Source organism: Odontesthes bonariensis, chromosome 16, assembly GCF_027942865.1.
Source record: "Odontesthes bonariensis isolate fOdoBon6 chromosome 16, fOdoBon6.hap1, whole genome shotgun sequence".
Taxonomy (NCBI): Eukaryota; Metazoa; Chordata; class Actinopteri; order Atheriniformes; family Atherinopsidae; genus Odontesthes; species Odontesthes bonariensis.
Window position 1 is genome coordinate 9,326,536 of NC_134521.1, and position 23,869 is coordinate 9,350,404.

Consider the following 23,869-nt stretch of genomic DNA (forward strand, 5'->3'; position numbering starts at 1 on the left):
GTAATAAATGCCAGGCTGTAAAATAAAGCACTGCTTTGGTCTCCAAAACACCCTGACCGTGATTATCTGGTGGCTTTTCTGTGAGTTTTTACAGTTCCTGACGTGGAAACATGAAGGTGAATCGATCACGACCCAACAAAACGTGCATGTTTTTAACTGAAATGAGCATTTTAACACACTGGGTTTAAGGGAACACCAAAGAAAAAACATGCTTCAAAGTGTTTGTAGGTTAAGTTGGGTGGATGCTTTTATTATCTGTAGCTATTTGTAACCCCAGTTAATTAAACTATGATGTAAAAGATGTTGTCATTGTAAGGTAAGTGTTGAAAACGGGCTGTTCCCGTGTCATACTCATGTCACTCAAGCCCTTCAAGAAGGAAGCCAGAGATGCAACGTTCACTTCCCTGGGCGGTCAAATGAAGGCCGGACATGCTCACAAGCATTTCTGCAGGACGTTTTGGGCTGGGTTGAGATGAAAAAGCTGAAGCGGACATGTTATATTGAAATGGAGTTCGGCCAAGACGCCAACTCCGTGGTGCCTCTTCATCCGGCGTAGGGGATTGGTTCTGAGTCAGGCGTCTGACAAAGTGATAAATCAAATGTAGTTGAACCCAGAAAAGCTAAATTCTTGCCGATCTGTCCTCTGTCCGGCCCACCGAAAGCCTCAAGAAAGCTTCGGATGTTATTGCTGCCCATTACAAACGGTTTGCAGCCGTTTTCTCTGCGGTAAACGCCTGTAAATCTGCTCGTTTGTGGCGTATATCAGTGCTGAACTTTGTGCAGCCGTACGGTGGCAGCATGTGCATGAGACTGCGGTCTTCTGCTTTAATGTTGCTGCCATTTTCATTCAACTTTAATTCATGATGCGCTCTGAGCTTTGGCGGTGACGTAATTCACTGCAGGGTTCTCTGATTTCTAGCCACCAGAGGATGCTCTTTACCTACAAATGAGTGGCTCAGTCTTAACTCAAACCTGCCTTTTGCTCTCACTGTTAGAGAAGTAATTAATGTGTCTGATGCTGTTTAGTTTCTATTGTTTTAACTTTGAGGTTAAAGTAAAAAGAAGATTTAAATAACTTTGTTGGACACTGTAGAGCTCAGGTTTTAGTCCCAGTGTCTCATGATATCAGGACATCCATCATTCACATGTTTTATCTTCTTCACAGGTCGAGGAAACGCCTTCCTTTTGGGTTTTGTTCATCTCCAAGCAATGATTAACTTGTACGCATGCATGTTTTTACTCCCAAACATGATGGAAATCGGCACATCGTGTTCAGAGTTTGGAGCAGCCGCTGCTTTTCTCTCACGTTTACGGCGTCCCTGAGGTGCCAAACCCAGCAGGAGCACATGTAACACAACAGTGTGGCACAAAAAGATCACAAATCACTGAAATTCAGGAAAAACACAACAGAAAATTGTTGTTTGAAATGTTTTGTTTTCAGGTTAGTTTTTATGTAAAATGTTGTCTTGAGAAATATCCTGTTTTACTTTTCTTCCACTTGTCAGATTTGTTTTGGCGTGTTTGACCCCATGGGGCCACCGTACCTCTAATCCCCCCAATAATAAGTGCTATGAATGTGTGAGAGTTTCTCATTTTCAGCTCTTTTTTATAACGTAGCTGAAGTGTGAGATCAACTTCCTGAACTGCACTCTTCCCATTTTTAACTGTCTGTAGATCTCTGTGTGTGCATGTGTGTGTGTGTGTGTGTGTGTGTGCGTGCACGTGTGTGTGCACGGGGAGGGAGGGAACCATGGAATGCTGTGATGTCATAAGCTCAGTCACACACACACACAAAGACGAGGAGGACCCGCAGGCATTCTGACTCTCAGCTTAGTTAGCACACTCTGCTGTGGAGCGGCTGCCTGCATCCTACTGTGAGTACTTCAACAAATTCTACCCTTTTCTTACGGCTCCCTTTTGTTTCGTGTATCACCCACTTTCCCCTGCTCACTCTTCCACCCCCTCCCTTTTCCTTGGGTTTCCTTCTCTTCACCCTGCAGTGTGGGGCAGATGCCGATCTGTATTCCACTGGTGATAGTCTGAGACGAGCTTTCTTTCCCTCCAAGTGCTGCTTATGTGGTAGCCATTGTTTAACTCACCACTGATATACCAGAGGAGTCCAGTTCTGCTGCCCTTCTTATGGGGGAGATTTGCTCACACTCTTTTAAAGCCGTGACCCAGTTATTCTCCCCCCCCCCCCCCCCCCCCCTTTTTCGCAGAGATCTTACACTGATCGTGGTAAAATGGAGCCGCTGTTTTGTGGAGCTAGAGGGGATAAAGGAACATGGCTTTTGGAAGGGATGTGTGGTGGGGAGGGGAAGGAGTGAGCTGATGACAGAAACAGTCCCGTTCCTCTGGAATCTCCTCCCATTCTTAACCACAGTCTGTCTGTCAGGGCACAAAACAAACTTCTACAGAACGATTGGATCTAGAACTAGGAATATATGTGAAACTGGAGCTCAGGATGTAATCTTTCAGCTGTCTCTGTGTGTTTTTCTTGTAGATTGTCCCAAAGATGGCCTCCAAAGTAAGAGAAAACTGACGTTTTAGTTGAGCTGGAAGCACAACACAGAAAGGAAACGGGATTGTGTGTGTGTGTGTGTGTGTGAATGAGTAAATGTAGAAATGTAAAATAGTATAAACATGCTGGGAAACTCTCAGAATATGAAGCTATAAATCACCGGGATCCACTTTGAGACGCCGCTCGCCAAAGGACAGAAGCTTCTCCCGCTCGGGCCGGTGGCACCAAGTCGACTCCACCAACATGCTGCAGCAGATTTTAAAGGACATGTACATCGAGCCCGATGTGTTGGACGCTCTCAACGAGGAACAGAAAAAGACTCTTTTCCTGAAAATGCGCCAGGAGCAGGTGCGGCGGTGGAAAGAGCGAGAGGAGAAACTGGAGCGAGAAGGGCGCGACGCCGAGTCCAAGAGTGCCAAGCCGAGAAAAGGTAATGACCCCGGTGACCCCGCCTCACCTTTTGTTGACTTCTTTCACTTCCTGTTTGTTTTGAGTGACAGGGCGCAGTCTGTCGGCCGGGCAACAGAGCATCTGCTCTGTTTTTAGTCGAGATGCTTGCACAACATCCTGTGAATCACCTGACAGGGACTTACATGCACAAAAAGAGGATTGGTGAGGCTTGTGTGAGTGTTGTCAGTGACAGATATCCGAAGCTGCTGGGAATGCCTGCGTTGCTGCAACTGTTTGGCCAGCACACACAAAAAGCATTCATACACACTGGAAAAAATGCCCCTCCAAAAATAAGTTAAAAAAAACAACAGATACGAGACGTTTTTGCTTGAAATAAGCAAAAAAATCTGCCAATGGAACTAGTGAAAATTGGCTTGTCAAGATTTCTTGATATAAGATGTGATATTTAGGACTTTTGAGATAAAAATTATATTGAAATTAGCTTAAAAACCTCTTCAAATGAAAAAAAAAACTTGTTTCATATGAAATCCGACTCAAAACTATTTGTTTTCAAGACTTTTTCATTTAACAAGATATTCCTGATGTATTGTCTTCAAACAAGTCCCTATATCTGGCTGAAATAGTACTTGTTAGGCAGTTGTGTCTTATATTAAGTGTAATGAGATATTTGGACTAGAAATTAGACAAATATACTTGGTAAGACTTTGATTTTTTCCAGTGCATGAGTCATAAATGATGCCTCAGCGATTACCGCTCAGTGATGATGCTTATAAACTAGCAGCATTTCACTCAGAGATATTACCATTAACAAAAAACAGTGTTTTATAATGCGGTTTATCATACATAACATTCTTTTAGATATTTCTTGTTTAGGAGAGATCTATAAGCACACATTTTGCTTTCAGGCCCTAACTTGGACCATTTTATTATCCGTCACACTGTGCAGCGTGAGCCTGGGAGCAACAGGAAAGGCTCACAGATTCTGATTATGTCTGCAACATTATGGAAAACTGTTGCCGACAAGTCACATTTAAGACGGGGGGAAACACTCAAACTCTTTGAATGGTGACTTAGTTTATCTGATACTGGCTTCTGCTCAACAGCAACAGTCGGAGTTGATGGTTGTACACGCAGCCAGAAACTCAGAAGCCACAAATCAGTGCTGAAACTTGTTTGACGCACACAACAGAATGCTGCCCGTCTGCTTTTTCTCCCGTGCGTCTCGGTGCTAGTTGTAGCCGCAGCCTGAGAATTATGCGTGTTTCAGATCCCCCCAAAAGAAAACAAATCCCAGCATCCCAACACGGCTGACAGACAGTCAACGCACTGCAGTGGGGGGGCTTTAACTCGGACTGACACAGCGATGCGATCCGTCTCGTCTTAGTTAATCACAAAGCACTTACTATTAACTGTAGTTCGGAGTGAGAGAACAGTGCCCCGTCTATCTGTTCCTGAGCGATGCAGCTGTCCGTAGGGGGCTGCTGGGAGGCTGCAGGCAGAGATCATATGGCTCCTCCACACAGGCCTCTTATTTTTAACTTTTTCTACACTGGAAAAAATGCCCCTCCAAAAATAAGTAAGAAAAACAACAAATACAAGACGTTTTTGCTTGAAATAAGCAAAGAAATCTGCCAATGGAACTAGTGAAAATCGGCTTATCAAGATTTCTTGAAATAAGATGTGATATTTGGGACTTTTGAGATAAACGTGATCTTGAAATTAACTTAAAAACCTCTTCAGATGTAAAAAAAAAGCTTGTCATATGAAATCCGACTCAAAACAATTTGTTTTCAAGACTTTTTCATTTAACAAGATATTCCAGATGTATTGTCTTCACACTGGAAAAAAATCAATGTCTTACCAAGTATATTTGTCACATTTCTAGTCAAAATATCTCATTACACTTAATATAAGAAACAACTGCCTAACAAGTACTATTTCAGACAGATATAGGGACTTGTTTGAAGACAATACATCTGGAATATCTTGTTAAATGAAAAAGTCTTGAAAACAAATTGTTTTGAGTCACATATCATATGAAACAAGCTTTTTTTGACATTTGAAGAGGTTTTTAAGCTAATTTCAAGATCACTTTTATCTCAAAAGTCCTAAATATCACATCTTATTTCAAGAAATCTTGACAAGCCGATTTTCACTAGTTCCATTGGCAGATTTTTTTTGCTTATTTCAAGCAAAAACGTCTTGTATTTGTTGTTTTTTTTAACTTATTTTTGGAGGAGCATTTTTTCCAGTGCAAACAAGTCCCTATATCTGGCTGAAATAGTACTTGTTAGGCAGTTGTGTCTTATATTAAGTGTAATGAGATATTATGACTAGAAATGAGACAAATATACTTGGTAAGACTTTGATGTTTTCCAGTGTAACACTTTGGAAACAATGTTTCTGCTCCTGTTGCTGTGTAAAAAACACAAAAAAAAAAAAAAAAGGAAGTGAATTCAGACCCGGTCCCTTCAAATGATTGGCAGAGGGTGAAACGGGAAGTTTGCAGGAAACGCATGTGTTTAAGAAACAAAGAGATTTTTGATGTAATCTGCACGGCCTTGTGGGAGAGCTCACATGTCACATTTCAGCGTGCAGAGCGAAGCTGCTGTCCCACTTGTTTGGTGTTAAGAGCTCATGTTTAGCCTTAAGACCTCTGTCCTGGGAGTTTCTGTGGCTAAGCTGACTTGGTGGTAATTAGTGTTTTTGTGCTGATTATGACTGCGTTCTGGCGCGTCTGCGTGTGTTTATGTTGAAGGCCGCCTGCGGACAGTCAGCTGACACTTTCAGATATGGAAAACGAGCTTCTGTGCACTGTTACCAGTCGTACCTCATCTTTACTGACTACATTAGAAACTGATTTTAAAGCTGGACCTGTCCCTATTCTCAGAGGAGTGAACTCTCCTCGTGCACGCCTGTTAAAGAAGCGTGTTAATGCTCTCACTGCTGTATTTCTGCCATCATTCCTGTAGGACCGGTTGGAAGGGAATCCACAGGTTAAACTGGCCGAACCAGTCCACTGTGAAAGTATGTTTTCAGTCGACATGTTCTCACCCTCAGCTGGATTATCACTACAGGGTGACTTCCAAGCACGGTCAGAAAAAGGCAAAGATGCTGACAAGGATCCCATTTGTCAATAATTCGGATTGTGTTTAAGGTAGAAAGATAATAAATGGGGGTGAGGTTAGAGTTAATGGATCCTTTCACTGTCTGCTTCATATTTATTGTCTGTATGAGCATGAGTTGTGCTTCTGGGGCCTAAACCCAACCCAAACACGGAGCTGAATATATCGGATGTATTGCTGATAAGTTGGCAGATTTCTTTCTGAATAACCAGAGTGATAAAAGATTAACTTAAAGATCTGAATGGCCGCAGTTCATGTCAAAAGTTTGGACAAATCTACCCGTTTCTTTTGAATGAGAAGGCCTTTAAACCTTTGACATGTGCTGTAAAGGCACAACATTTTAAAACCATTGAGTTAATGACTCAAGTTCTGTTTGAGTAACCTAAAAAATCCCTTTCTGAATGTTCTTTATTTCCTCTCATTATAAAGAAATGTGATTTTGCCATCTGCCTATGAAATATGTGGGCATATTACAGTTTAACTTGTTCTGTTTTCATGTATTTCATTAGCAAATCGTCTTTATTTTGTTAGCATGTATCTGACGCAGTGTGAAATGTATAAACCACTTCAACCCATTCGAATAATTCAGAGACCTATATCATTTCAAAGATCTTAAATATATATGGTTGAAAAACTGTTTTAAAGAGAAACTAAAGGAAACGCTTGAAAAGTGTGAGGCGTGGGTTCCCATCACGCTGTAAACACTGTGAAAGACTTGAGATAAATAGGTTTAAGTTTAAGAATGAATTATCCCCACCATAAAAATATAAAAGGATTTAATATTTTCATCAGTCATGACACATAATACCAGTGAAAAATCAAGGCTAAAAACTAACCATGACCACCATCTCAGGCCAAGTGGAAATCACTGCTTTCCTGCACTGAAAACCATTGGCCTTAAATAAAGTTAATTCCAAAATAAAACAAAAAAAAACTAGGGCTGGGCAATCTAATAATCACATGATTTCCCTGATTAATCGCATTTGTACGCAAAATCCAAAAATGAATTCAAAAGTAGTGTATAGCTTTTAGCATTTACTTTTATTTTAAATGTGCTGCCATATGAATGAAAGTGCCATAACATTTGTTGTGCAAACACACTTTTAACATCAGCATCTTTCTGTAGTTTTTATGTAGAAGCCTCGCTCCACTGTCTGTTTCCTTGAATGACTTGCTGCTATCAGTTGTGTGTTTTGCCTTTAAGTGATATTTTAGACTGGAACTACTACGGTGAGAAGACAATTCAACTTGGCTGTAAATGCAGCAGTTTTTTTTATTATTATTTATTTTGAAATACGTGCTTTTATGTTGAAACAAGTAAAACAGGAAGTAGCGCCGGTTAGCTCCGTGAGCTTCACACACAGACCGAGGAGCACCTGTAGCAGTGATGTCCAACTTTAAAATGAAAATGGCCGAGTAAACGTTCCGTACCCTTCTCCACGTTTGGTGGATCCGCCGATTACTTTCTTTTCCGGTTCCACAGCAGACAGCAACAGACTTTTACAAAATAAAAGCCTGTGAGCAACAGACTTTTACAATAATAAAATAAATAATAAAACAGGGGTGATCTGTGGCGTAGTGGGTTGAGCAGGCGCCCCATGTACAGAGGCTATAGTCCTCACTGCAGCTGGCAGTTCGAGTCCCGCATCAGACATCCCTGTGCTGCATGTTGTTCCCCCTCTCTCTGCACCCTGCTTCCTGTCTCTCTGAACTTTCCTACCCATTAAACGCACAAAAGCCCCCCCCCAAAAAAGCGTTAATGTGCGATAAAATATTTATCGGCGTTAAATAATAATGAGTTAACTTGCCCAGCCCTGAAAAAAAACCTTGAAATTCTTTTGGAAATGATGGACGCTGCAGTCTGTGGATGGTATGTGGATGCATTAATGCACATAGTTTGTGTAATTGGCGCATATTTGAAGGCTTGCTCAGTGCTGAACAATACGTGCTTTGAAATAACATGTCAGGGTGCGAAACTGTTTTCCCAGCACGTTACTAAGGAAATATAAGACCCAGGAGAACCTGGATTGTTAAGCTACTAAAATCTTATTTCAAGCAGGAAGGTGAAAGAATTTCACGTCCTAAAAATACAACAACTGGACTCTTAAGTTTCCAAACAAAATGTTGTTTCAAAGAAAAGAAAGCAGCATAATGCGGCGTTCTAAATGATTGCTAAAGTCCTTTATTTACGTTCCACATGATGGTTAACTTTGTGTTTTTTTTAACAGCCAACAGTAAGAGCGTGAGCTGGCTGCCCGGACGTGATGGAGACGTATCGGTCAATGTGATCGGGGACGTGGATGAGCTCACCGCCAAATTCATCAGCTCTGGATTCGTAGAGAAGAAGTCGCCAAATCTCCAGAACAACATAACGTAATTATCTGTTGCAATATAAAACAGAATTAGAGTGCAGGGGGGGGGGGGGGGGGGGGGGGGCAATAGGCAGCATGGAAACATGTTGCAAACTGAGTTCTGATATTATACTGTGTGTGTAATGTACGTACAGAGAAGGATAACTTGGTCTTGTTGTGTTTGATAGCCATAAAACCATCTTGAAGAGCAAAAATGTTACAGAAGACGTCGAAACTGAAAGAGAAAACCTGCCTCCAAAAACACAGCCTGGAATCTCCTTGAATTTGAAGGTAACACACCTTCTGTTTGTCTGGTCGTTTAGAAACGCAACAGGTTTGAGCGTAATAATGACTTTAGAAGCTTGAGAACAAAGATGATTCTTTAGGATTTGATTTAACAGAACTTTTAACTGAACACAGTTTTTATTCTTACTGAAGAAGGTTGAATAATGCTGAATGGTCCGTGTCCCCTTCATTTTTCCAGGTGTCGCAACAACTTGATTTAATATTTCCAGGTTAAATCACTGCTAAAACTATCAATTCGGCTTTATTTTAACCTCCCTTTAAAATAATCAGGCCCTTAAAGTTGGGTTCTTTTCCGAATCCACCTCAAACAGAAACGAGTTCTGTTGTCATGGACACACTAAGCCGGTGTGAGGGTGGCAGCTGAAGCCAAACGAGGGCATCACACATCAGCCCAGACACTGCACAGACATGTCTTCAAAAGTCCTCATCATTTAAAATGTTCATGGAAATTTCACGGCATTTATTGCTCAACTGTTGTTTATTTTCTTTGCTCCTTTTTGCTCCCCACCTCTGAGCTGACTCAGAGTTCAGAGGGATGACGTGTCACATCTCTTGTCAGCTAACATGGAACTGTCTTTGCTGTGTTTGCCAACAGGGGAAGTGTGAGGGAACGAGCACATCGCCCCCTCTGCCGGTGAGTCGGAGCAGCGACTTCCCCTCAGTGAGCTCTCAGGCTGCAGCAGGGCCTGCAACTCATGTAATGTCTCTGTTAAACCCACAGGTGTCAGTGAGTGAGCACGCAACAGCCGCACCAAAAGAAAAGGTATTTATGAATTAAAGCAGTTTGAAGTTTTCCTTCATATTCTTCTAGATTTTCTTATACTTCTATGTGTATATTATTTTAGTAGATGGTTTGCAAAGCACTGAAATGTTGAGTTTTGAGTTTTATATGTGCTGTGAATGGCAAAACACTCTATTTCTTTGCTTTATAATGAAGCAATCCACCCCCCCGGCTTCTTAAATGTGACTTTAGAGTGCCTGTGTGTCCTCTCATGGCCGTCCCACCCTGCGTGGGTAACAGGAAGCGGTGGCCAGGGCCAGCTGTCCCCTCACTCCCAGCCTCTCTCTGCAGATCGTCTTTCCCTGAGCATTCCGGTCTCTTTGTGCTTCGGTTAGTCTGAACCGCCGCACCCCTCAAGGGGGGGGGGGCAGCTGCACTGAACTGTCCTCCCACTGGCTCCATCGTCACTCCAGACTTTGGCCGTCTGGGGAGTGTGTTTTCTACCTCTTTCTGTGTTTCCGTGCACGTGAATGTGCGTGCGTGCGTGTGGATGTGCAGGTGACACGTTCTGTGAGAACAGCTGAATCACAGAGGCGAGGCAGGATTTCTAAACTGCCCTGGAACAGATGGTTGATGAACTTGATCGGGGAATTAAAACGCCAGAGATAGAGAATGCGTCAGTCGCAGATTGTGGCATAGTCTCCTGAGGTTTTGGGCGCGTGAGCTCTCCTTCTCTTCTCTGTTTTCCCCTCCTCTGCACCACAGAAGGAAATGTCTCTTCCTCACATCCCTTAAATCTGCACCAGCTTGTCCATATTGCAGGCCCAAACACATTTCTGGTGCGACTATGGCCATCCTCCACCTCAGGAAGTTTGGGCCAGGCTGACGGCGACGGATTTAAAGCGAAAGCCTCCCCTGTTGAACATCCTGCTTTTAGACTGAATGATTTCTTCCTGGAAACAGGCGGGGAGCTCGGTTGCAGTGACTGTTGCTAACGCTGCTGCAGGTTTTCTCCCTTTGATTTCGTGAGGGATGGAGTCATCCTGTGAGAGGAGGAGGGAGAAACAGTTGATTAAGAAGGCGTAAGATTAGGAAGGAAGATTAGCAAGGCGGCTTGATTTTTTAAGTCACCGTATAATTTTCTCACCACACATCCTTAAACTCTTAATCAGTGGTCATAGTTCTGTGTGTTTCACTGTGGAACAGCATTGAGCTGTAATTTGGTGAATCATTTATCCAAAGACTGAATCAGACATGACAGTAATTCCACTGTTTTTGAATTAGTTGTCAACACTGATGGCGCTCTTCTGACCCATTTTGTCACTCTGCAGCTCGACTTGAAGTCGTCCGGTGCGAACGAGGAGAAGTCGGTTCCCCAGCCCTCCACCTGCTCCAGAGCAAACCTCGTCAACGTGAGATCGGCTTCTGCAAAGGCAACGCTGGACTGTGCCAACAAGAGGCCTGAACCTAGGCTAGCTACCACTGCGCCATCGCCATCACCAAACAGCGCCGTCAGAAAAGAGTCGGGATCAACGACAGCCACCAAAAGTAGCTCAAACGAACCCCAGAAGCCCCACGGATCACAGAGCGGCAAAGGTTAGTGAGCGTGGCATCAAATATGAGGCTAAATGTTGGGTCGGGTGTCCAAAGGTGCTTCATTTAAGATTGTTCACTGGAAATAATCTAAATCTTACCAAGTATATTTTTCTCATTCAATATCTCATTACACTTAATATAAGACACAATTGCCTAACAAGTACTATTTCAGCCAGATATAGGGACTTGTTTGAAGACAATACATCTTGAATATCTTGTTAAGTAAAAAAGTCTTGAAAACATCTTGTTTAGAGTCATATTTCACATGAAACAAGCTTTTTTTTTATATTTAAAGAGATTTTTAAGCTAATTTCAAGATCACTTTTATCTCAAAAGTCCTAAATATCACATCTTATTTCAAAAAATCTTGACAAGCCGATTTTCACTAGTTCCATTGGCAGATGTTTTTTGCTTATTTCAAGCAAAAACATCTTGTATTTGTTGTTTTTTTACTTATTTTTGGAGGGGCATTTTTTTCCAGTGAGGGGACGCCCTTCTTGTGTTTTACTGGGTGTAGCGAATGTGAAAAATTCATACACTGGAAACAATCCAAGTCTTACCAAGTATATTTGTCTCATTTCTAGTCCAAATATCTCATTACACTTAATATAAGACACAACTGCCTAACAAGTACTATTTCAGCCAGATATAGGGACTTGTTTGAAGACAATACATCTTGAATATCTTGTTAAATGAAAAAGTCTTGAAAACAAATTGTTTTGAGTCAGATATCATATGAAACAAGCTTGTTTTGACATTTAAAGAGATTTTTTTAGCTAATTTCAAGATCACTTTTAACTCAAAAGTCCTAGATATCACATCTTATTTCAAGAAATCTTGACAAGCCGATTTTCACTAGTTCCATTGGCAGATTTTTTTGCTTATTTCAAGCAAAAACGTCTTGTATTTGTTGTTTTTTTTTAACTTATTTTTGGAGGGGCATTTTTTCCAGTGTATTCGGTGTCATCATGGATAATCAAAGCAAAAGCATTCCAAAAAGTGGGATATCCACGATTCTCCCTCCATAGTTCCTGTTCGACCTTTCAGTTAGACATTACTGGAGACAGCCTGAACACTTGTGTGGGTTGAAACTGACTCCAAAATACTGCAACAAGCGTAGATAACTGTCACCACCGACCACGAAGCCAAAAAGAGAATCATTTTCACGGCTTTTTCTGTGGGACGAGTCATGGCTACGAGAGCCGAGCAGAACCAGCCAGGACAAAGTTCACACAGGACGGTTTTCTCAGCGCTGCAGCGAGGAAGAGGGATTTATTTCCCCAAACCCAATGCGCTGGCCAAATAGTGCCTCAGCCTCCTGGAATCTTTATGGACTGGCAGGGAGAAAGAGGCCAGCAGAGAGGGGAAAAGCTTATGCGACTGGGATTTGGCTCCTGGTGCCACATCATGCCAGCACACCTGCCTGTTCTGTGGCTTCTGCATTGTCTGGTGTGAGAAAACATGCGTTCAAACACCAACGGACACAACGTGGCGTTCAGTGTCGCTGGAATCTGCTGATGTACACTCCAGATAGCTTGAGGTGTATGGTCACGAAATCAGACCAAAACGGATTGTTTGATTTATTTCTAAAACTTATCCTTGAGAGCAAAATGACATGAATTTGATTTAAATTAGTTTTTAAAACAAGCAATAAAAAAAAACACCAACTCTTCGTGGTCTTTCCCCGTCACGATGTTTTATTGAGTCGAAGAATTTAACTCTTTTTTTTTTTTTTTTGTATATCTGCTACACCTAAGCTGCCATTCTTTTTTCTTTTTTTTAAAAACATATATTTATTGGTTTTTCATGTTAAAATAACAACATCCAACAATTTAAACATCCAAAACATATGGCAGCAAATAAAATAATAATTAAATGATTAAAAAAAGATACATTAAACCGCAGTAATTAGTCAGCAAATTACTGTGCAATGAATATGAAGTAATGAAAATGATAAAAATAAATAAGTAAATAAACAAAAATAATAGTAATAATAATAATAAATTTAAAAAAAGTATTCAAAATGTAGGTTACAGCTTGCACTCCCAACAACAAATTAAATCCTTTTCATTATCTCATTCTCCCTCCCTCAACAAGCTGCCATTCTGACCCTATAATAAATGGCTCATTCGCAGATAATGTAACAGAAACTATATTTTTAGAGAAAAATTCAACTCAAACTTGAAATTCAGCAGCACATAAAGGTGAACTGTTATATTACTATGTTATTCTGTTATGGCTGTCTTTGCAAAGACTGAATGAGAATGAAAAAGCAGCTTATTACAAGCATCACATATATATATATATACACAGTTGGTTAATTTGCATGAGCACAAATAAGATGCTGTCCGTGTCTCACTGAGTGTTGGAAGACATCCGTCTCTGCCTCTGTCCATGCAGGTGTTACATGTGTAGATAACTTCTCTCATGGAGGACTTCGCTTCTTTCCATGAAAGCCTTACAGGGTGCTTTACAGATTGTTTTTGTGAGCCAGCAATCGGTTTGAAGAGCTGACACTCATTCGACATAAAGTGACCCGAATACGCTCAGGAAAGGGGGAGTTAGCACCATCCAGTGGAAGTAGATGATACTGTCGAAGAAACAAAAAGTTGAGTTGGAGAGAAAAATCTCATTTCCATGTGATCCCTCTGCTGGAAAAATGCGCATCCTGCATTCTCTCTACAAACATGTTGCAGCAGCTCATCAGCCAGGGGGCAACAAACGATTTGGATTGTGTTTTCATTTTGAAATCCAGGTGAAAGGTTTGTGGCCTGCTGAATGGGAATACATCCCATAAACTCATTCTAACAGTGAACTGACAGCCTAACAGACGGTTTCTCGGTGTATTCTTTGACAGCTTGATGGGGGAAAGAAAACATCCCAACTATTTGTTATTTTCCCTCGCGCTCTTGTGTCTTGTTCACGCTGGACTCAGGAGGCTGAAACCACTTCCACTCGTAAATGCTGTCGTGTATCGGCAGGTAAGAAGCCTGCGGAGGCATCTGCAGAATGAAAATAAATCCAGTTGAACAAAAGCAACGAATGACTAAAATCTGAATACAAAGAGGCAAACAAATGTACAGGAGCAGTAAGATGTGTGTGTGTGCTTCCACCCACATTGGTGACTGGTTATTAGATCACTGGACGAGGCCTGGGCACCATCTAAATGTGGGGAAGAGGAAAGGAAACGCTGAAGAACAGCTGGTGTAGTGGGAGTTGAGGTGGGCTGAACACAAGACTGAATAAATGTGTCTTGACTCTGGACGAGCGTCTGTCCTTGACAATGGCAGGAAGCTCGTTCCAGGAGGAGGAGGAGGTAAACCAAGGCTCATGCCTCAGCTGCTTTCTTTTAAAATGAGGGTAATGACAAGGATTCCTGTGTCCCGTGTGCAGGGACTGTGGCCCACACAACACAACTCAGTCATCTGCGCTAGTCGTTTGAGTTGAGTTCTACGTATACAACACAGGTGCCAGACTCGTGTTGTTCTAAACCCCCGAATCTCACGCTGAGGAAGTCAGAGATGTTGTGTGGGAGGTTGAATACTGCGACAAAGTAGCTTTAACTAGCAAGCACAGAATAAAACGTGAAAACATCCACTAGATGCAGATATTTGTTATAAATACGTGTTATTGTGTAAGAGTTTTGGAGATTAAGGGGATAGAAGAAGTTTTATCATGCCATAAGAATTTGTGCAAGTAAAGATTATTATTCCAAAAATGTGGCCTTTAAGCCCGTTAGCCTTGTAGTAATAAGCTTAGTGCAAATAATCACAGATCTTCCTCATCGGGATCCATAATGTAAAGCTCTCTGAGCAATCATGTCCGCTGTAATTCACCACAAACAATATTTAAATCTGACAACCAGCCTCGTACATTAAAAAAAAAGACATATAAAAACTGTTAAAAAGGCTCTCGAGTTATAATAAACACACATTTTGCAGGAAAGATAACTTGAGTTGTTTGATTTGGCATCTTTTTATCTTTTGGTGGGATCAACATTTTGACTAATTCGACCACATTTTATGCTGTATGTACACTTCAAACTCAATATTTTACCCCAAAACTTTATTTACTGCAAAAAAAAAGAGAAAAAAACAAACTTCTGGAAACAATCCGTTTGTCTGCAAATGATGAGCCCTCCTCAAAACTTTGATAAAGTTCCAGATCAGGAGTAGAACACTGAAAGTGGGTGCACATTAAAGGTCAGAGTGTTATAATAAATACACATTTTGCAGGACAGATAACTTGAGTTGTTTAATTCAGCATCTTTTTCAACATTTTGACTAATTCAACCTCATTTTATGCTGTATGTTCACTTCAAACTCAATATTTTACCCAAAACTTTAATCACTGCATAAGAAAAGAGAAAAAAACTAACTTCTGGAAACAATCCGTTTGTCTGCAAATGATGAGCCCTCCTCAAAACTTTAATAAAGTTGAAGATCAGGTGTAGAACAATGGATGTGGGTGCACATTATAAGAGGTCAGAGTCTGAAATGAAACCTGCAGGAGGCCGTGGTGTGAGCACAGACGCACGAGGAGTCTCCGGTAGCTGGAAATTAGCATGTGTGTTTGTGTTCATGAACCATTCCTTCTCCGCTCTCCTCTATCTTCACCTTCAGAGGGAAAGACAGGCATTCCAGCGCTGCTTCCCGACTCCAGCCTTGGGCAACACTCAGCCAAAGCTGATAAGTGACAGGGGCCCCAGCCCCCATTCAGGAGCCAGCCCCCACGCTTGCACACACACACACACACACACACACTCACCTATGCTTCTCCTCCTCCCTGCCCTTCGGTCCACAGACGTGCTGCTCGGGAATTCTGCCCTCTGCTCCACTTCTGCCCCCCCCCCCCCCCCCCCCCACACACACACACACCCACCTTCACACCCCGGCCCCCCACCTCTTCTCCAGCCGGAGACGTGGAGGTCTTTGAAGAGATAGATTGGTCTTTAATTTTTGTGCTAGCTCGCTCACTGACACCGCCTCCTCAGCTCCTTCCTCTTTGTCTTCCCTGTGCATTTACGAGCCGAGCGGAGATGTGATGAGTGCCACCTCCAAAGCTCAAACCGTAGATTAATCGATCCCATCGCGGGGATTCAGGGCAGGAATTCTCTTTTATGTCAACGGCTGTTTTCTTTTTGCAAGAAGCGGTAATCAGTGCTTCTGCAGGCAGAGATCAGGGTGCAGCTGCTGGGGAGAGTTTCAGGCCGAAAGGCGTAGAGTTTACGCATTTTTCTGGGTGTGACGACAGGTTAGTCAGTGGGAAGGTATTATGGGTCGTTTCAAATTTCATAGTCGGTCCCCATAACACCAATACTCCCTCTCTCTCTCTCCTTCTTTTTCTATCCTTCCGTCTCTCCATTAAGCATTCCGCTCAGACATGCACCAAGGCTCTGAGCTCAGAAAACTCTGACCGTGAGTGTGTGTGTGTGTTTGGTGCGTGCCTGAATGTGTGTCTGCCTCAATTGCTGGAGCCTATCCAAGGTTTCCGTGGTGACCACACAACACAACGAGACAATCAGAGGCAGGCCCACGCAGCGCGGTGAGAGGACATTAACACAGGAACCGTGGGTCAGGGGGCAGAGGAAGGCAGGGCAGCGACGGTGGGGAGGAAGATGAGGAGGAAGGTGATGGAGCCACAGGCAGATAGGGCCGAGAGAGGGAAGAGTAAACAACAATAAAACATCCATAAAGGCTGCTTTAGGCTTCTTCCTTTCATGCCGGCAGGGCATGGAGCTTTAAAGGTTTCCCGGCCCCAGGAGTGCCCGTGTAGTTTTGGCTTCACCCCACCTCTGTGTGCGCGCTCGGCTGCGGCGTTTTAGTCAGAGATGGCGGCATGCGTGACTGAATCTGCGAGCAGGAGGGGTGTGTGAGGGCGCATGTTTATGTGTGTGTGTGTGAGAGAGCAAGCACGGGCCTGAACGTAACGTGAGAATGTGCGTGTCTTTTTAAATTCAGCTGTTGGAAACGGTGTGTGAGGGTGTGCATGTTTTCACTTTATTTTGTGTACGTGTGTGTGAGTGTGAGTGAACTGTGTGTGTCTGCACGCGGGTGCTCTCACATATCTCCGTCCCCCGGGGATGACGCTAAAAATATGTGGCTCCTCAAGCCTTCTGGTGTCTGAGCAGCGTCTGTCTGCTCTCCATTGCCGTCCCTGTGGCCCTCCCTCCCCTCCGTTACTCCTGTTCCCTCAATTCCTCACTCAATTACACCCTCTTCCAAACACAGAACCTCAACAAGCGCACGCACACACAAACTACACCCAGCTGTGTCTCCGCCGCACTTCCACTGAGGATGACCTCTGCTCAGCCAGTTTGAGATAAAGGGAGGTGAAAGGAAAGGAAAGGGGTAAAAAAAAAAAAAAGACCAAACAAAGATGAGAGCAGAGCATCTGGAGATGCGTCGTGAGGAACCAGAATGACGTATATGTGTGTATGTGTGAGGTTAGTCTGAGATGAGTCACTGTTTTCACCACCTTAACTCGTCTAACTTGTTAGGTAATGACACAGAAGTGCACGGTTTATTCATTTTAACCTGGTGTGCTGAAAACTGATTTTAAAGGCATTGATTTCGAACCCTTTCGTGTGGTTTTGAATCGAGGTTTGTCTGTGTTGTGCTCAGCCTGGCCATGACCTCTTAACACAGCATTACAGGGTAGAGGCACATACAGTAATGTGTTAAAATTACATGTTGATACCATGAAAGGCAACAAGCATCTTCTCTGCTTGGTTACCTTGGTGACAACTCCCAATCCAGGAGAAGCTGATGAGATTTAACAGCCAAAAGCCAAAAGTCATGTTTTTCATGTGAGGTCAGGCAGCAAATCATGGCTGATCATTTCCTAACCAGTTTGTTTTGATCCCTAAACCTCACCAAGTAGCCAAATTTGTTACTATCAGATGACCGCGTACTAATTTTGATCATGCTGCTGATACCTAAACCTCAATAAGTAGCCAACTTTATTACTATCAGATGACCGCGTGCTAATTTTGATCATGCTGCTGATAATGCGTGGGCCAGTTATAACAACACGACGACCTTTACACATCATACAGTTCATTCAGGAGCAGCACAAACATGTTAACACTCAGTTCCTGAGACATACGAGTGTCCTGGTTAACTGTTTAACTGATACCTAAACCTCATCAAGTAGCCAACTTTAATACTATCAGATGACCACGTGCTAATTTTGATCATGCTGCTGATACCTAAAGCTCACCAAGTAGCCAACTTTATTACTATCAGATAACCACGTGCTAATTTTGATCATGCTGCTGATACCTAAAGCTCAATAAGTAGCCAACTTTATTACTATCAGATGACCGCGTGCTAATTTTGATCATGCTGCTGATAATGCGTGGGCCAGTAATAATAACACGACAACCTTTACACATCATACAGTTCATTCAGGAGCAGCACAAACATGTTAACACTCAGTTCCTGAGACATACGAGTGTCCTGGTTAACTGTTTAACTGATACCTAAACCTCACCAAGTAGCCAACTTTATTACTATCAGATGACCACATGCTAATTTTGATCATGCTGCTGATACCTAAACCTCACCAAGTAGCCAGCTTTAATACTATCAGATGACCACATGCTAATTTTGATCATGCTGCTGATACCTAAACCTCACCAAGTAGCCAGCTTTAATACTATCAGATGACCACATGCTAATTTTGATCATGCTGCTGATACCTAAACCTCACCAAGTAGCCAGCTTTAATACTATCAGATGACCACATGCTAATTTTGATCATACTGCTGATACCTAAACCTTACCAAGTAGCCAACTTTATTACTATCAGATGACCACATGCTAATTTTGATCATGCTGCTGATACCTAAACCTTACCAAGTAGCCAGCTTTAATACTATCAGATGACCACATGCTAATTTTGATCATGCTGCTGATACCTAAAGCTCAATAAGTAGCCAACTTTATTACTATCAGATGACCACATGCTAATTTTGATAATGCTGCTGATACCTAAACCTCACCAAGTAGCCAGCTTTAATACTATCAGATGACCACATGCTAATTTTGATAATGCTGCTGATACCTAAACCTCACCAAGTAGCCAGCTTTAATACTATCAGATGACCACATGCTAATTTTGATCATGCTGCTGATACCTAAACCTTACCAAGTAGCCAGCTTTAATACTATCAGATGACCACATGCTAATTTTGATCATGCTGCTGATACCTAAAGCTCAATAAGTAGCCAACTTTATTACTATCAGATGACCACATGCTAATTTTGATAATGCTGCTGATACCTAAACCTCACCAAGTAGCCAGCTTTAATACTATCAGATGACCACATGCTAATTTTGATAATGCTGCTGATACCTAAACCTCACCAAGTAGCCAGCTTTAATACTATCAGATGACCACATGCTAATTTTGATAATGCTGCTGATACCTAAACCTTACCAAGTAGCCAACTTTATTACTATCAGATGACCACATGCTAATTTTGATCATGCTGCTGATACCTAAACCTCACCAAGTAGCCAACTTTATTACTATCAGATGACCACGTGCTAATTTTGATCATGCTGCTGATACCTAAACCTCACCAAGTAGCCAACTTTATTACTATCAGATGACCACATGCTAATTTTGATCATGCTGCTGATACCTAAACCTTACCAAGTAGCCAACTTTATTACTATCAGATGACCACGTGCTAATTTTGATCATGCTGCTGATACCTAAACCTTACCAAGTAGCCAACTTTATTACTATCAGATGACCACATGCTAATTTTGATCATGCTGCTGATACCTAACCTTACCAAGTAGCCAACTTTATTACTATCAGATGACCACATGCTAATTTTGATCATGCTGCTGATACCTAACCTTACCAAGTAGCCAACTTTATTACTATCAGATGACCACGTGCTAATTTTGATCATGCTGCTGATAATGCGTGGGCCAGTTAACAGTTAAGTGTTTAAGTGATACCAAACATAATGGAACAAGCTGAGAAAAGTTAGAGCTTTTTACTTACCAATCCAGAGAAGAAGAAGTATCTGTATGCTTTGTTAGGTGGCAGTTTGTTAGTTTTTTTTACCACCAGCTCCAGCTGCTGCTTCTTCTTCTTCTTCTTCTGTTGGCTCCAGGGTAGACTACACACCACAGTGACTCATGTTCTTTCCATTGATACAAAGCGGTATCACAGTAAAGTCTGGGCCACCCCTTCAGTTTCCCAGTTGTACGTTTCAGCTGCATAGCAGACGGTCATTTTTATCACCATGTCACGGATGTTGCTTTTTCCAATTCTGTAGCAGATTTTTCTATTTGACAGTTCGACTGTCTCACTTGACATCTCGATCTTAAACTTTCAGATACCGGCGTGTCAGAAGCATCTCGGAGGCCCGCCTCAGATGAGGCTGGGACATCTCGGAGTGCACCAACCTGCGCAGGGCGTGGCCGGGTGGCTCAGCTGATGAAAACCTTCAGTGTTGACACGCCGACACAAACCCCCCCTCGTGGCAACAAGCCGCCTCTTCCGACCAAGCCGAGCCACTTGCGTCGAACGACCTCGTCCACCATCAGGTAATCCTTAAAGAGTGATGGACAGACTCCGACCCAGCTCCGGGGAGAGTTCTTCGTAACAAGACAATGTGGGACACCTGACCTGGAGCCTCAGCCGGGAACCCGAGGGGTTGGAGAACTATAAAGGGGGGGCTCAGAAATGGTAACGTTCACATTGTTGCCATCGTTTCCAAAGCACAGTGACATAAATGCTTGAATGTAATGTTTTTACTTTTTTCTTTTTAATTTTGGATGCTGCCGTACTGTAAAGACAGATTATGGGATAAAGATTCCAAAGCAACTGATTGTATTCGAGTAATTTGGCTTTAATAAGACACAATTCCTCTGTAATTTGTGTAGTAAATCAGTCACCATCACATGAACTCACATTGAGACGTCACACTTTGTGTGATGAGCAGCAACACACCGTTACTCTAACACAGTTTTTAGTTTAATCCACCCAGCCTGTGCACACTTATTGCATTATTTTAAGCGGTTATGAGACAGTTTCCAGCACACACACACACACACACACACATATATGTCTGGGTTGTTTTCTCTTAATTTCTGTCTTCTTGAACAAAAGTAGGGCAAGGAGAGGTAGACTGGGGAGGCGGGGGGGTATAGAAGGGTCCTCACACGTCTTGCTGTCTCCTCCCAGAGACGAGTGTTGGGTTGTTTATTTGTCACAATGCAACTTAAGTCTCCCTCTGCCACCTGGCAGGAGTCTCTCTGCGACCTGTTGTGGACCGATGACGGTGCCAAGCACACACTCACGTGTCACTCCCTGTGGATCACATCCTGTCAAGTTTGACGTTCGCTGCCAAATTATCCAGCTCCGTGTTGCCTTTCTTTTGTTTTTTTCAGTCCTAAATCGGAGTTGTGTTCACATATTTTCCTCACGGAGACACTTTTAATACTGGGATATTAAGCTCTCTTATAAAATGAGAGGCATCTTCATACTTGATATCGATGTTAAGTGGTGCAAAGAAAGATTAAAACAGCAAACATGTGTTGTGAAGTTTTCTTTTATTCATTCCTCACACTCCTCCTGTCTGTCTCTGTGTAGTTACCATCCCAAACGTCATGAAGCATCTTTCTTTCTGATGTCTCAAAGCTTAACGAGAACAAATATTTGTCCATTTTCTCTTAGAATATAGTTTGTTCTGCTCTCAGCAGCTGTAACAGGTACAGTATGTCGTGCAGGTTACAGTTACTTTACTGCAAACATCCAGTCTCAGCATGCAGACCTGCATGTTTGACTAGGGTCAGTGTAAAATTTTCATTAGATGTGCAGCAGCGCTTCTCTCCTGTGCTCGTCATCACTGTTCCCCGAAATCTTTCGCTTAAATCGTTGCCAGTGCAGAAACGGAGGCATATTTTCACGTTTGTACGTGTGATTTCCACAGCATCGTGCAATATACTAATATCTGGAAGCCGGCTCACTGAGAGATATGAAGCACTTCCAGCAGTTACTGAGTAATGATCGAATGTGAGACGCCCGCTGCTGCTTTACAGCATCATAACGAACTAATTCACACTGACGGTAGGTTTTCGCTGCTCTGCTCTCCGGCAGTTTAAAGACCACCTTATGAAAACTTGCTCTGGGTGTTAAAGCTGGTGAAATAGCACGATAATTTGGGCTCAGATATCTGTGGGACAGAAGAACAGAGGTACAGTCCACACATGCTCATAGATGTGCAGAAAGATAAGGGACATGGCGACAATATACCTGTAATGTAATACTGTAATGCAGTGTAACTGTGCAGTGGTTACTGTAGCTCCAAGTGGAAGACAGTGGAAGTGTGTGTGTGTGTGTGTGTGTGTGTGTGTGTGTGTGTGTGCGTGAGAGAACTGCTGCTTTGCTGTTACTTCATAGAAGTTCAGAGGCCAGTGATTCATCAAGTCTCTTTATTTCCACACTGTATTCATCAAGAAAACTATGCAGATCCTTTTCATATTTGTATTTTTTTTTAACCAAACTTTTCAAACATCATCCCTGGTTTTAATGGCTTGTTGTAGTTTTCGTTTTCTTAAATGTAGAAAATCACAGAACCTGAAGATGCACCAAAACATGTGAAACCATTCCCAATAAGTACAAAAATCTGTTTTAAATACAGAAGTTAGAGTATAATTGTATCAAATGTTTAATATATTCCATTAATATGGTTGCTCTACTGTATATTTAAATCAGTTCAGTTCAATTTAAATAATTTACTGCCGAATCATTTGAAGATAATGTCCAATTCAAGCCAGTTACGATTGTAAGCTAACTATAATCTAATTGACTAAAATCCTAAATAGTCCATGTGATGCTGATTAAAAAAAAATGTTGCCTAGCAAAGGAAACCAACAGAATACATCAAAACTTCTCTCAAGGAAAAGATCCTCAACATGCAACGGTGGAGAATAAATAGATTTCTAACAGGAAGAAACCTCCAGCAGAACCAGACTTTTAATAACACAACAAAAGATACCCGTAAAAACACATAATTTAACACATTTTACAACACAAAGCATACCTTTCTAAATCAGGGGGATGACTGCTTTAAAGGGATAGTTCGCGTCTTTTGACATAAAGCTGTATGACATCCCATATTAGCAACATCATTTATCAACATTTTCTTACCCCCTGCTGCGTGCTGTGAGCCGAGTTCAGCCTCGTTTTGGCGTTGACGAAAGTAGTCCGGCTAGTTGGCTGGGGTTTAAAAAATAAGCGTTTTGCTTCTCAAAACAATATGCGTTCAAAAGAGTAATACATTTGCATCACAAAATCGTTCTCCAGGAAAAAGTCAGACCTCACAATCGCTTGGCTCTATTTTCTCTCCCTTCGTATCACTGCGTGCTGCCACCTGCCGACAGCCGCGCCTGTTACGGTGTTTGCTGCTCGGAAGCAGGGAACTGCTCGGTCTGCACTTCGGTCTGCACGGTCTACACAGCAGGCAGTGATACGAAGGGAGAGAAAATAGGGCCAAGCGATTGTGAGGTCTGACTTTTTCTGGATGAACCATTTTGTGATGCAAATGTATTACTCTTTTGAACGCATATTGTTTTGAGAAGTAAAACGCTTTATTTTTCTAGCCCCAGCCAACTAGCCAGACTACTTTAAAACGAGGCCGAAACTCGGCTCATCGGACGCAGCAGGGGGTAAGTCAAATTTAATAAATGATATTGCTAGTATGGGATGTCATACAGCTTCATGTCAAAAGAGGCGAACTATCCCTTTAATATGCACATTTTCCCTTTACTGTAATATGTCCGGTCAGTATCCAGTGTTTTAAAAAAG

At 42.3% G+C, this 23,869-nt stretch overlaps 1 protein-coding gene across 1 annotated transcript; it reads left to right on the top strand.

The window, feature by feature from the left end:
• Positions 1 to 1,786: 1,786 nt before the first annotated feature.
• Positions 1,787 to 21,595, top strand: LOC142402163 (uncharacterized). Its single transcript, XM_075487691.1, has 8 exons — positions 1,787 to 1,874; positions 2,504 to 2,951; positions 8,286 to 8,430; positions 8,597 to 8,699; positions 9,310 to 9,348; positions 9,436 to 9,477; positions 10,767 to 11,031; positions 20,394 to 21,595. Exons 2-8 carry the CDS (start codon positions 2,765 to 2,767, stop codon positions 20,606 to 20,608), a joined length of 996 nt encoding a protein of 331 aa, XP_075343806.1. The 5' UTR covers positions 1,787 to 1,874; positions 2,504 to 2,764; the 3' UTR covers positions 20,609 to 21,595.
• Positions 21,596 to 23,869: the final 2,274 nt, after the last annotated feature.

Coding starts and splice junctions, on each gene's coding strand:
- LOC142402163 (XM_075487691.1), top strand. CDS start 2,765: ATGCTGCAGCAGATTTTAAAGGACATGTACATCGAGCCCGATGTGTTG. Junction 2,952..8,285: donor GAGTGCCAAGCCGAGAAAAG/GTAATGACCCCG, acceptor TTTTTTTAACAG/CCAACAGTAAGAGCGTGAGC. Junction 8,431..8,596: donor AATCTCCAGAACAACATAAC/GTAATTATCTGT, acceptor TGTGTTTGATAG/CCATAAAACCATCTTGAAGA.